The sequence below is a fragment of the Manacus candei genome, unplaced genomic scaffold, assembly GCF_025592945.1.
Source record: "Manacus candei isolate 608988 ecotype Guabito, Panama unplaced genomic scaffold, ASM2559294v1 h1tg000026l, whole genome shotgun sequence".
Taxonomy (NCBI): Eukaryota; Metazoa; Chordata; class Aves; order Passeriformes; family Pipridae; genus Manacus; species Manacus candei.
In genome coordinates this window covers 5509968-5523864 of record NW_026138074.1, presented here as the reverse complement: position 1 = coordinate 5523864, position 13897 = coordinate 5509968, and the positions used below count along the sequence as shown (strand labels likewise).

Here is a 13897-nt window from a genome sequence, read left to right as displayed (position 1 = left end):
TCCAGAATTTGGTGCTTCTCAGTAATTAGGAGCAGGAGTTCATGAGCCAATCTCAACTAGCTAGAACAGACAAAAAAAAATTAAATGCATTTCTGTGCAGACAACTTATCTTCTGCATTTGAAAGCAAGAGTAAGATAAATTGTGACATGTTTTCATCCACAGCATTTATTAAAGATGATATGGGCACAGCACACAGATAAACCACATCCTGAAGCAGGGTCAAACCAGGTTTCACATTTTAAAGCTGAAGTGCTATCTGTCTGGAGTGCTCATAGGTACCTTCTGCAGTTCCAGAACTGACAAATGACAAACACAGACTATATTTATAAGGCTGTCATTTACTTCACTTTTTATTAAAATCACCAGCTACAAAATAGATATTTTGTACATACTAGTCCTAAATAAGCAACAATAAGAAAATTACATTAGTCCTGAAATATTGTGCACCTAGGACATGATAAAGGGTCAGAAATAATACAAATTATATGGAGATTAGATAAGGTACTCACATCACACTGGAAGGTTAACCTATAGCTTTGAAGAAATCAGTGCACATGTTGATCAGAGACCTACTTTCTGCAAACACAAAAGAAGTTCCAGCTTGCTCTCATTTAAAAATACTGTAGCCACTACTGTTACAGAAACAAACTGTGTTACTTCAGTCTTACATGTGCCATAAGTGTTACAGTATCTGGAAACAGAGAAATGCACTAAAAACATGAAGAGAAACAAGACAGTAACACTTCTTTGATAGCGGTGGTGCTGATGAAAGGTGTCATAACTTCTTCATGAATCAAAAATCAAGTACTCACCATAAACAAAACATCCTGACACTGTATTGTCTTTCCCTTCAAGGTCAAAAACAAAAAGAAGGAGAAGGGATAACAATCTTGTCTAACTCAGAAAGCAACAGCAAAGTCATCTCATCCATCCAGCACTCCTTGTGTACTTTGCACTCCACCCAGAGTGACCAGGAGGCAAAATAAGCCTCACGGGCCCTGAATTTAGGCATGGGCTTTCCAAGATCCTGGTAGCTGGTACAGCCAGAAGACAAGCCAATTAATGATTGAGTGATTTGTGAGTATTAAAAGGCAAAATCCAGGGGCCACATTATGATACTCATTTTTATATTACTATCAACATGGGTTTGGTTTAAAGTTCATTAGATCACTATGATAGCACAAGCGTATTCACCTCCAGGACACTGTTAAAGGCATCTGTCAGGGGCTGCAGGATGATTCTTGCTCCTAACTACTGCTCTGATAGTGCGACCTCCTTGGTTATCATGGCCTTGCTAAACTTTTCACACCATCGTCTTGGAGATTGGAAGTAGGAATTTCATGCAATGTTGGATCCTAGTACAGCGTAGGAAATGAAAATGAGGAAGTGTTGTGTTTAAAGACAGCTTTCAGGACAGAAAACATTATAGCAGAAAGGTTCATATTGGTCAGTGCTACCTCAAATACAGAATAAGGAACAAACATCAAAACATTAGACAAGCAGATGTTGGTTACAAGGTGAAAGACATGGCTATTTTCATTAGTTTGCTGCAAGAACTTCATCCCAAGAAATAAATTTCTATCTTTATAAAATAGATCATTTTTATAGAATAAAAACAGATGAAACATATACTTTAACTCTTAACACAAACACAAAGTGCAGAACTTAGTTTTCTAACCTAAGATTGACCAAAAATGTTCAAGCTGTTCATATCCTAAAATCACAGGAAGACCTTCTCTGATCACTACTACTGTAATTTCAGAGTCAAATTACAAATTATACACTGATAACATAAGATCAAGTCATCTCAAATCTGTAGCAAAATACAAAACAAATAATGACAAATAAGTAATTTTTCTATATTATTAATATATAGTCACTATGCACAAAAATATGCATCTTTTGGGTAAATATATATTTTTTCTCTGTTATAATTTTAAAGTGCATCTAAAAGCTTCTAAATAAATCTTTATACTTTAAAAATAGAAGAAGGTAAACAGTAGTTCAGAAATGGTAGGTAGCTCTTGTTAACAAAGAGTTAAGAAATTCTAAGTGTTATTTCAATATTCTCAGCTGTGCTAAAGCGGTGGTGATATTTGGGGTGCACAACACTGGCAAACACTGACTGGACCCAATGACTGTGTTTCCTAGAATCACAAAATCCTGTAGGTTGGAACAGACCTTAACAGGTCACCTGGTTCAACCTGGTCAAAGCAGGGTCAATATTGGTTACTCAGGACTTTGTGCAGGAGGTTCCTGCAAACCTCCCAGTGCGGTGACTGCAGTGAGCCTCATTCCAGTCTGCCTGTGCTCACAGCAGAAAACCTGGGCAATCCACTTAGCTAGGGCCCTTGAGGAACTCTTCATATAAGTTCAAAATTTCCAGTCTTATCAGTTTAATCACCAACCAAACTAAAATATTGACAGAGTAGATAATTAACTAGCATCTTAAGGCTCACTGAGCTAAACCACTTCTCACAGCAACTTCAGAGGAATATTGCCTGCATACACAAGTGACCAGTTTGAGCTACACTGTGCACAGGCACCCAGAAAATAGCTGCCTTCCCTGGGACATAGATACCATTTGCAGAAGTGCGCCCAAGGAAACACTTCTTAGAATGGCAGCAATGGTGCTGCAAGCACCAGCCTGTCCCAGCCCCCATCAGCAAATACTTTCCAGTGAAGGGGTGTTCTACCTGCAAAGTTCTCAACTTCAATCTATACAACGACAGCTTCCAAACTCTATGTCAAGCTTTTTACTACCTTTCACAGAATAACACCAGAATGCTGCTGCCACTCTCTCTCCCCAAATATCACACGTGAGCAGCACCTGATGCTGTCGATCTACAGCTACAAGTCCTTAGCAAGAAGTTCAATTTCATCCAGCAAGAAGTCCATGTCCTCTCGGCTAACTTGTGGGCTGATCACCACCTGACGGAAGAAGTTGACTTTGCCCCGGTGAGGTTGGTACCCAAGCATCATGCTGCCCTTCTTCATCATCCTCTCTTTAATTATAGGAGCAACCTGAAAGTAGACACAAAAAAAGGTTGATGTCACCCTCAGAAATATAGCATTTTTGGGCAAGAACTGTATTTTGTGACCTAAAAAGTTTTTTTGAAGTGTCTGAGTTTTGCACCTCTTGCCTGTCTTCCCACTGCCTGCTCCAAGTAACAGCAAAGCTCAGGCCTGCAGATTTAGAGGCACTGAGACCCTCAGCTTCTGGGACTCCTGAAAGAATCAGAGCAAGATCTAAACCCCTCAAAAGCCTGCTGTTTGAGGCATTCATCTGTGGCATGGGAAAGACTGGGTTAAGGTCCCTAGTCTTCCTGATTTAGATCAAAGGTTTGAACCCAGTCACAGCTAGTTAAAGGCAGGGTCTGTCTCCTTGTACTAATTAAGCTAAGAATGACTTCTCTCCCTTGATGGCCCTTCTCCCCCCACATCTGCAAAGCAGCTGCCCCTAGAGGACATTCTCAATTGTACCTTTGTGAAACTTAATCTGTCAAAGAAGTCTATTAAGGGAGAAGGCCTGATTCTGAAGCTTAAGATTTCATCTCTTAGATTTAGGCATAAGTAGCATTTGTCTGCACCACTCTTGCACAGAATGAAATCTCACAGGTGTCTAACTGCAGATAAAAACATGAGTGAGATTGGCAGAATCAGGTCCTTATAGTTGAGCACTTGATCTTATCCCAGCAGGGCTGTTAACTTTGACCAATTAATCTTGGGCTTAACTTTAGGTGTGTGAGTAGTTCTGCGTTGAAATAGGTCATGCTTGAAATAGGTCATAAGCTGAAATGAATTGCTGGACTAAGTACTCTATTCCTTGGAAGAAATAATTCAACAAATTCAACAAATAAGTAACTTGACAGAAGTAGTACTTTTTAAAAGGTCTGGCATTTTAACATATTATTAAAATATTTAATATATTATATATTTAATATATTCTATGTATATTTAATATATTAGAAATAACATCACGGTATTTCAGAACAGTGTATTCCTTTTTTTCTTTCTGTGATGGTTTGACTTTGAACCAAGAAAATAGGCGTGTGACCTAAAAGTTTGGGCCAGATACTATCACCTGATTTGCAAAAGGAAAATGATGATGCCAACCTTACCTTAATAGATTTATTTTTATGGCATATATTACTAGGCAAGTCCTGTACAACTTGCTTAGATAGAAACAGGTAAGGTTTTCAACACTAACAGCCTAGCTTTCCCGTATTTCTTTAGTGGTACATGTCTAAACTACAGCTGTTTCAAAATGTGTATCAAATTCAGAGGCGGAGTGTTTATGGCTCCAACTTGATTCATCTCTCTGATTTTGCTTTATCTTTGTGATAAAACTAGGTTGTTTATTTAGCATTTGTTTTTTAAACTATGAGAGTGATGGAGTCACAATTCTAACTAAAATCCAGTGCAAAAAATCAGTATAAATTGTTCTGCCTCAGGGCCACCATGAGCAGGTCACATCCTTGGTACCACAAGGGGTAGGTAACCCACAGCAGCTGTGGCCTGAAATAACCATGACACTGTGACATTGTGCCCAGGAGGCACTGTGCTGAACACCATATACGTACAGAAAAGAGAAAATTCCTCCACCTCTGTACTTGACAAGAACCCCCAAGTGACTTCTGCTCAAGGAATAAAGACACTACAAGTGCAAGGGGAGAAGCAAATTCTTCTTAATACACTTTCTCAGGCTCTTCTTTAAGATTCAAATCCCTATGGCAACTTTTAGCCTTTATTGATGTTCCATCAGAGTTATTTCATCTTTTGTATCACACTATTGATTCTCTTCATCTCAACACCTGGCACTCCACAATCCATCATCCCAAAATGTGCAAGTAGCAAAAATGGAGACCATGAAAGCAAAAACATTTATGGCTTCAGTAATCTGAGGACTGTAAATATACTGCATTTCAATAGGTCTTCTCTCATGAAAACAAAAGGTAGAAAAACCTCACTTTCACGATCTCATCAATTATCTCATTCATCCTTCATGCTAATGAAGCCGTCCTCTTAATTTGAAGTTTGTCCATCCCTTTTTGAAGCCAAAACAAACACTTCCTACATAAAGAAATAAACCAAACCAAAACAAAATCTTACAAGCTTTTGACAGGATTACTTTTGGAAAGATTTTCCATCAAGTATTTTGCATGTTCTATTTGCTACAGTTGTGCAGTCAGTGTAACAAAACTGTCAGGGAACTTATCCACAGAAAGCAGTAAGGAACAGAATCTGTGTCCAAACGCTTAAGTACATGTCTCACAAAAGAACAATAAAATGATACATGCATGCTAAGGCAGGAGCACAGGGTATGACTGCTAACAGAAGGGAGAGGCAACTACCACTTTGCAGCAGAAAAATTAGACCTAAAAGAAACTAATTGCCTAGTGAGGAGTTCAATGAGTTTAATTCCAACCAAAGTCAATGAGACCTGAGGATGCTCAGATATCAGAAAAAGCTGCACAGGTCCATTCAGGATAGGCTTCTCGGAAAGCAATTTAGTGAGAGTGAGATTGCTTCACCAGTCCAATTATTTTACTACGGAACTTACTTCAAATTGTAAATCTAATTCTTTTTGTGGCCTGCCAGTGGAGCAGTCTCAGAATTTTAAGTGTAATATATCCTAAACCCAAAGTTCTCTTCTCTCCTTTGCTCACTTCACCTTTTCCTTCCCACTGCTAGCCTTCCCTGCCAATCCATCCTGGAGATTATCATTTCAAATGCTCACTACAGCAGGTCCTTCTTCCACCTAGGAAGGTGGGGAGAAGGTGCCATGTGTGGGAGGTCATCCTGCAGCAGGGCTGCTCACATTGCTCTGTGCAGCCAAAGGTCTGTGGAACTGCTTAGCCTGAGGACTGATGGGTGCACCACACTCTCCCTGTGGAGACCTACACAGAGGCTGTAACAGTTCTACTTCCCTTACCATTAATAGCAGAGGGGTTTTTTTTAAATAGACCAAAAATTACAGAGTAGCTTAGCTCCTCCTCTACCTACCTGAGTGACAGGATAATCTATTCTCTCACTCTCAGCCAGCACTTAGCTATACTACAAGCAACAAAAAGTTTAAGCCCTGAAGTTTAAGCTGTTTCTATCACGAGTCCAGACTACAGCTGATCCTCCTATGTATTTACAACAAAGATGTCAATGTTCCTTCCCAGCACATATACGCACACAGAGCACTGCAATATGTAGCCAGGACCAACTTGGATGCTACAGCTGAAATCCTAATACACCGGAGGATCAGGAGAGCAACATATCTCCCTCTCCATATCTCAAGTATCCTTGAGAAAACTGATTCTGCACAGTCATACCATAGGGCAATATCTTAAAACCACTGGGTCCCACTGATTGACTCATCAGTGACATTTAATCCAAGTTTCTCCAACACTTTAAGAATTTCCATCAGGCTCAAGTCATGATAGCATAACACACTTTGGCAACCACCCTTAAAAACTGACTCAAAAAAAGAGCTGAGCATATTCTCAGCAGGGGAATCGCATACTTAGTGTCTCGAAGAGCTAGTTCCCAAGTCTGGACAATAAAAATCTTTTCAGAGGACTTGATGAAACACCTATCTGAGATAATTTCTTCTTCTTCTTCTTCTTCCAGATAGCAAGACCTCCAAAACAATTCTCAAAGTGGTCAAACTTTGTAAGCCTGGTTCTTAAACTAAAAACAACCTCCTAGCACATGGGTTTCTTGTGTAAAGTGAAATCTACAGAGCAGCTCCATTAAATAGGTGGTGTTCTTACTCCATTAGTCACAGCACAGTATTATGGTTTGGTATTCATTTACTATTATTTGCCTCCTGTTGAACAGTATGGACATTTGTAAGAAGAACTGGTTTGTAAATTTTATTCTAATAACAAAAACAAACAAAAAAAACCCATAAGGTAATCAGGTGCCTAACTTTTCAAATCACATAATCCCATTAACTTTTAAAATACATACCCCACCTGCACTAGTGCTGCTGGGTTTGGATAGCCAAATAAGTTGTCCTAAAGAGAAGGAGAATTTCCCAACAAATATGTTACTTTGTTCATTTTGCTGAAATAAAGAAATCAGCACCTACTGGTTCTAATTAGCCTGTTATTTTTCTTCACTAATGTTGTCTCTGACAATCGCAATTAACAGATATGCTGAAAATGCAAGAAAGCTCAGGTTGGATAACTGCAAAATAGCTTGTTGATAATGGAAGACCATGTCAACCTTGATTATAGATTTCTTTCTTGATGCCCTCCTTTAATCTATAAGAGATCTCATTTTAGACTTAATTCAGTATTTTCAAACCGAGTCCCACTAATATCATCAAAAATTATATTCTATGCCCCTGACACCACATCTCTACTACCTGAATGCTCCCTGTACTGGCATCATTCTCACATCGTTCTCACAGTTGGATAGTCTAGTCATACCTGATGTTACATATCACAACAGTTTTTTCAAACTGAAGGCTAGAGGCTATAAGCTTTAAAAGCAACATTCTATAATTTTTTTATTTAAACACTAAGGAAAAAGGAATGTTGCAAAACACTAAGTTGCAAAATTGCTAAAAATGCTGGGTAACCATATTCTGCTAAGCAATAAATTTGAGAATACATGCCTTCAGGGGGAAAAAAAAAAGTCATGATTTGACAAATATCCTAAGACAGCACTACCTAGGGAAAAAAAAAAAAAAACAACAAACAAAACAGAAAAGCCTAAAGTTTTTCTAAACTTTGAAAACAAAAATATTTTGAGTATTTGTTTCAAAACACTATTTTCAATTAAAACTCAAATTCAATTGGAAATGGACCCATTTTTATTGCAGCCAGTAGGAAAGAAGTGAGGAAATTGAAACTAAGCAAATTGCTTCATTTTAGCTTGCCTGAAAACAAAAATTCTTTCTGATCAACTAAAACCAAGAATTGCTTCCAGTTTCTCAATTCAGTGGCCAAACCAAAAAATGTATTTTCTGTACAACCATAAATATGTGGGATCAAAAGTGTTGACACTGCTTAACTGTAACAGCTGTAGAATTTTTGCACCTCAGAAAAGACAGAAAGTATGAGAAAACTCATAGGACTGTCTGTTCTGTTGGCAAAACCTGTCTGGACATCCCATGTGAACAGCTTTGAGTAGTGTGGATGACTAAATGTGCTAGCCCAGCAAGTACTACAAAGACAGAATGCTTACAAAAACTAGTGTCAATACTGGCAACTGCTATTCAGAAACATTTTTCCAAATCTTTTGAACAATTCCCAGGTCACTGAGCATCTATGCAACATAAAGCTAAAGAGCTATTCCAGCTGCTGGAGCAGCAACTCCCAGTCACCAGACCCCATTCTGCTTCTGATATTAATTTTCAAATTGCCATGGTCTTCAATGGAAGCAGAATGCAATTACCTAAATTTCCTTCTTATGTGTCTGCTTCAGGTGGCAGTTTGCAAACAGCCTTCAGCTTTTACTACAGAAAGCCACACTCGCAGCAAATCAATAACCTTTCTAGGGATCAATAAAAGCAGGCTGACAGAGTTGGAAGGACAGGAGCATATTACCAGCTCAAACTATTTCTCTTCCTCAAATACAGCCTTGATTAAATTTTCCAAGCTACAGAATACTGCACTAGAAACTGGCTGAAGAATTGTAGCTAGAAGACAAAAAATCTGCCCTTTTGACAAAATGGAAAGATCACATTCTCACGATTTCACAGATATGGAAAACACATTTTGTGTTCTTGTCTCAATTATTCCTTGCAATGGAAGACAAATTTATACAGAACAGTCCCTCTCATCTGATAAAAAAATCTATTTTGGCTCCTCCAGAAGGGGCAAACACTTTCATTTGGAAGTTCATGATTGTTACTTAAAAGGCAACTTACTGGTTGTTCAAAGTCTGACAAGTTGTGCTTCCTGACAGAAATGAGCAGTTGGGACCCATGCATATTCCTAAGAAAACAACTATTGTACAACAATTACCACCAAAACAAAAAGGAAATAAAAGTCCAGTTCATGAAGTATTCAGACACAATTTTAAACTTTTACATATGGGCTATTAAATACAGTGGGTCTTCACAGTATTGTTTCTTATCTTGCTTAAATGATAAAATGATGGTTTGAAGTACTGGACACGGACTCAACAAATAAGACTGGTCCCAAACTCTCCCAGAGGCTGTTTGGACAAATAACTACACCTCTTTTGGGTAATATGTTTCTTTTTTCCTTCAGGGCAGTGAAGTATTATGTGTTCCTACATCATATATTTGTGGGGGTTGGTCTCATCTCCCAAGTAACAAGCAATGGGACAAGAGGAAATGATCTCAAGTTGCACCAGAGGAGGCTTAGACAGGACATTAGGGAAAATTTCATTACTGAAAGGGTGGTCAAGCATAGGAAGAGGCTACCCAGGGAAGTGGTATGCACTTAGGGACAAGGTTTAGTGGTGGACTTGACAGCGCTGGGTTAACGGTTGGACTCAATGACTTAAACAGTCTTTTCCAACCTAAATGATTCTATGATTCTCTCTACTGTAATTGGCCCTGATACAATGGTACAGAGCATCCACAAGGTATGATACGTGTATTAAAAAAATCCTGTGTCAAAAAGGTCTCACGGGCATACCACAATATATGTCACAACATATCTGCTGCATTTCCCAGAATGGTTAGAAAAGATAAGTTTGACATCAATGATACCGGTACTTATGAAGTAAGAACAGTAGCTGGCATCTTAATATTGATCATTGGATGCGATACAAATTAACAAAACACTTTTGTTTGGCTGTAATTACAACACTAGCTAAATACTATAAATATTTGGAAGTAATAGTGCTTTCAACATATTTTACACCGAGAAATTATATTCCCCACTGTTAAATATCTTTTCTTGCTTTTTGCTGCAACATCAGTTGCTGGCTTTAAAACAACAGGCTTTTTCCCTTTTGGTGATAATTAAAAAGAAACTCAGACCATTTGTCAGCTGTCACAGCAACTGGGACAATCGAAATACCAAATATTTGCACATCCAATCACAGCTTCATTGCTGTAGCCAAGGCGCTCAGTAAAACCCAAACATGTTTTTCTTTTGTCTAGAATTTGTTCTGGGCCCACATCCCTAAACCACTAATAAATTATTGCCGTGCACTATTGCGCCAGTGTTCCCTTTGTGCCACACCAGGCAACAAAAGCAGAAATAAGTGCATTTGTCAAAATAGCAGTAACCACTTCCACATTCTTGAGAGCAACTAACATATCAAAGGAGAACAGATGCTCTGGTATTTTTGTCCCAATACTGACATTCTCTGTGCACCTTCAACTCACACTCAGGGCTGCACAGTATGTCTGCACTGCAATATATTGCAAATCATCTTCCCATCCATTGCTTTTTGCCAGAAGACACATTAATGAACCTCACAAAGCACTGAAAATGACCTGAATAATAGGAGCTGGTGAGTTGGCCTTGGATTTTGATTGTGTTAAGTGACTTCTTTAGTCGATCATTTATGCAAGAAAAAATAGCCTTCAAAGGCTTTTACACTAATGTTATTGGCCTCTGAAAAGGAAGAGCCAGGACAGAATAGCCCCCAGAACAGAATCAGCACTTAAACAAGTTTGCATGTATTTTTATTTACAGTTAAAAAGTACATTGGTGAACAACACAATTTTCCAAGTGCACAGTCCCATGGCTTTTTCTGTCTGAGCACATGTGGCTTTTCAAGACAATTCACATGGAATTCCTATTATTTTTCTGTCATTTCTGTGTTGCTTTACCAAGGTCTTATTAACAAGCCATGTGGAAAGTGTAGGCATTAAGAAAACACCAGAGGCTAGCACACAATACAAATCCAGAGTTCTGATCTGTTTAAAAGATAGTTGAGTGCTACTAGTTTTATAAAAATAATTACCTTAAAAGCTTTCTTAACATACACAAGGTTCTTCTGTGCACCATTTTTTTAAGTTCCCATTTTAGTGACTAGGTTTTCCGGTCTTTCAACCCTGCCAAAGCTCCCCTTTTCCATCCAAGATGAAAGGGTAGCTTGCCACCTTGAAAGTCAGAGTAACCAACAAAAAACCTTATCCTTTTTGGTTCGTATGCACAGGAATGAGCTTCAGTTCTACTTCATTGAGGGGACAAAGAAATCACGGTGTAATGAGAATGTCTGGGGCTGGGAGGAATACTTTTCGATAGGAAACGACTGCATTATGTGGTGACACGAGTTCAGAAACTCAATATGCTTCTAGTGTAGAAAAAGGAATGTCACTTCAGAAAGTGGGAATGATTCTCAGCTGTTAAGATCTTATTTACTACTTGCATAAGTCAGCTTCTGGCATAAGGTAGCAGCACCTTCTGCATTTGCATTACAGTAAGAATTAAAGAACAGTAATGCATATTTCTTTATATTCTTTAACTAGAACTAAAGAAAAATTAGTAATTCAAGAAAACTAGATACCTTTGTCTTGGTTTTTTTTCTCCTTAAAAACATCCTACTGACTTTCTCAGAGGCTTCTTACAATGTCTTGGGGAGCATGAAGGGATAGTGTCTACCATGACCCAGACTGCTAACACAAAAGAAAGGCAGTTGTCTAACCTGTTCACCCAATTTAACAAAGAAAATTATCCCATTTGCCCCTCCATACAGTGAAATACAAGACCAGTAACTGTCAGTTATTAAAATTGTTTTCTTACCTGAGGCTCATTTATGTAATGCCCAATATGGCTATGAAATAAAGACCACAAACCCTACGACATGGAGCCCTATCAAAGTCAACACAATACTTTTCTCATGTACATCTTGCCCCAAGACAATGTTCACTCCAGCTCAGCCTTGCTCCTCTCCTCATTCCCAGTGATTAAGTTTTCCTTTTTTTTTATCCCCAACTTAAATCCAAAATATGTTACAAATCATTAACAAAATATGTAAATGCATGGACAACCAGGAAACTGAAAGAGCAAAGCAGGATCTCTAGGGTTTCAAAATATGCAAATTTCATTGCAGTCTGAAAGGGTTAAAAATGAAAGGAAAATAATGATTTGCACCTACAAGTATTTGCAAACTACAGACAGAAAATATAGGTAATTATGACTAATAACAGTCTTAGGTAAATAGAACTAGACTGCAGTCAATTCCTAGATAATTTAAGTTCAGTCAAAAGGGGAACAACAGACTGGGCACAAAATTTAGAATCCATTTTGCAAGACTTTGTAGCCTTAAAGGAATATATGGAATAAAAAATTTGCTAACCTCAGGCCTACCCTACACCCCTATGGATATAGCTCAGTATTCAGAGGCACAGATGAAATCCTCTCATCCTGTACACCAAATTGCTTTGAGAACCTTATTCTTTCACCAGTCTGACCAGATATTCACTCTGGACCATAGCAAATGCCACAATTTCCCTTAGTGCCACATGTACCTATAAATAACACACAATTAAAAAGAAAATAAAAGTAAGGTGAAATACTGGCACATTTTTGTCAGGCTTCTGCACCAACACAGATACTCTTATGAAAGAAAGAGAGAGAACAAGAACAATCTTTAGACCTTTGAAAGCAATTATGATCTGCTATATAAAACTCATCCATTAAAGTTTTCTAGATTTCACTTCCTTTATTTAAAAAAAATTTGCAGAACTCAATAAATACAAATAATCTTCCTACAAAAATTAATAAACTCTCTGATTGGACGCTGTGTCTGCAAAAAATTCTCTACATTAATAAACATTCACCTACAGAAGTCTGCCATTGAAGTACAGGGAGTTTTATAACTAAATTCACCTGTGGTAGAGTTAGACTAACCCATATTTTCTTATAACTATTAAATTTGAAAGGAAGGTCTAAATACCTGCTGAATGGATATCAATCTCAAGGATTTTCTACTGCTTTTAGAGGAGTCCTTCTCTGTTATAAGAAATTATTCTGGCGACACTGACCCCTTTGGAGAGTAACAAGAAATTCCTCCCTTGTAGGCATGAAAAAGAAACATATTCCATCTCATTTCTCTTGAAATGCCTACAGTTAGAAAGGAATCTGTGCCTAAATATCTGAAGCACAAAATGAAAGTGAAGTCTTAGAAAATACTTTGTATCTCACTACACATGAAGGAGCTGGATTTCCTCCCACTCATCCCCACAGATATTTTTGACACCACTCACAACATCACACAAATATAAAGACTGCTTAATTGAGCAGATGATGCAAGCTATACACTTTTTCTATGGCATTACTAGTAATTGATTGAAAATTTTTATAGAGCAACAGCAAGGAAGGGTAATTTAGGGCCCCACCCTTTTTTTCAAGTGTCTGTAAATTCAATGTTTACCTTCAGTTTCTTAAAGAAGTGTTTGATGCAGCAGGAGGGAAATGCAGCTCCCCTCTCCTCCTACTGAAGTTGGTGATAGGAAACAGAAGAGTGTTAATGTAATAAGTGGATACTCATTTAAGTGGAGGCAAGCTTAAGATTTATTGACCTGAGAGCAAGAGGTCAATATTTATTCAGAGAACAATAAATCTTGATACTTCATTCTAACAGATGTTAATCCAATGTATTATTAAATCCATCCCATTAAAGCTAATTAGATTGTGTGTCCTCGTGAGCTTTGTTGCCAATAGTCATTAGTATTGCCATGGATCGTAATTACTGTGCTTTGATAATTAAATCATATAATATCCAATAAAATTAAATATATGGGGATAGAAATAATTATTTTTCTCTACCATGATTATATTATTGTACATTTCATTGAGCTCTTCCTTCATGGTGCTGTAGACCTTCCTTACACTCTTCTGCCAGGACCAGCATAGCTAAGGAATCAAAAGTTCTCTGTGAACTACACCATTTTTTAAACTTTTTCATTTGTCTTAAAAACCTGATGCTCTCAAAGCCACATCCATCTACTATTCACGTACT

The 13897-nt window shown here is 37.9% G+C and overlaps 1 protein-coding gene across 3 annotated transcripts in view; it reads right to left on the bottom strand.

The window, feature by feature from the left end:
- Positions 1-323: 323 nt before the first annotated feature.
- The window catches only part of GADL1 (glutamate decarboxylase like 1), an 81043-nt gene continuing 67469 nt past the window's right edge, over positions 324-13897 (bottom strand). For all 3 annotated transcript variants that reach the window (XM_051789023.1, XM_051789025.1, XM_051789024.1), the window contains exon 15: positions 324-3025. In XM_051789023.1, coding sequence (XP_051644983.1) covers positions 2852-3025 — 174 coding nt within the window. In that variant the 3' untranslated portion in view covers positions 324-2851. The remainder of the gene's footprint in view (positions 3026-13897) is intronic.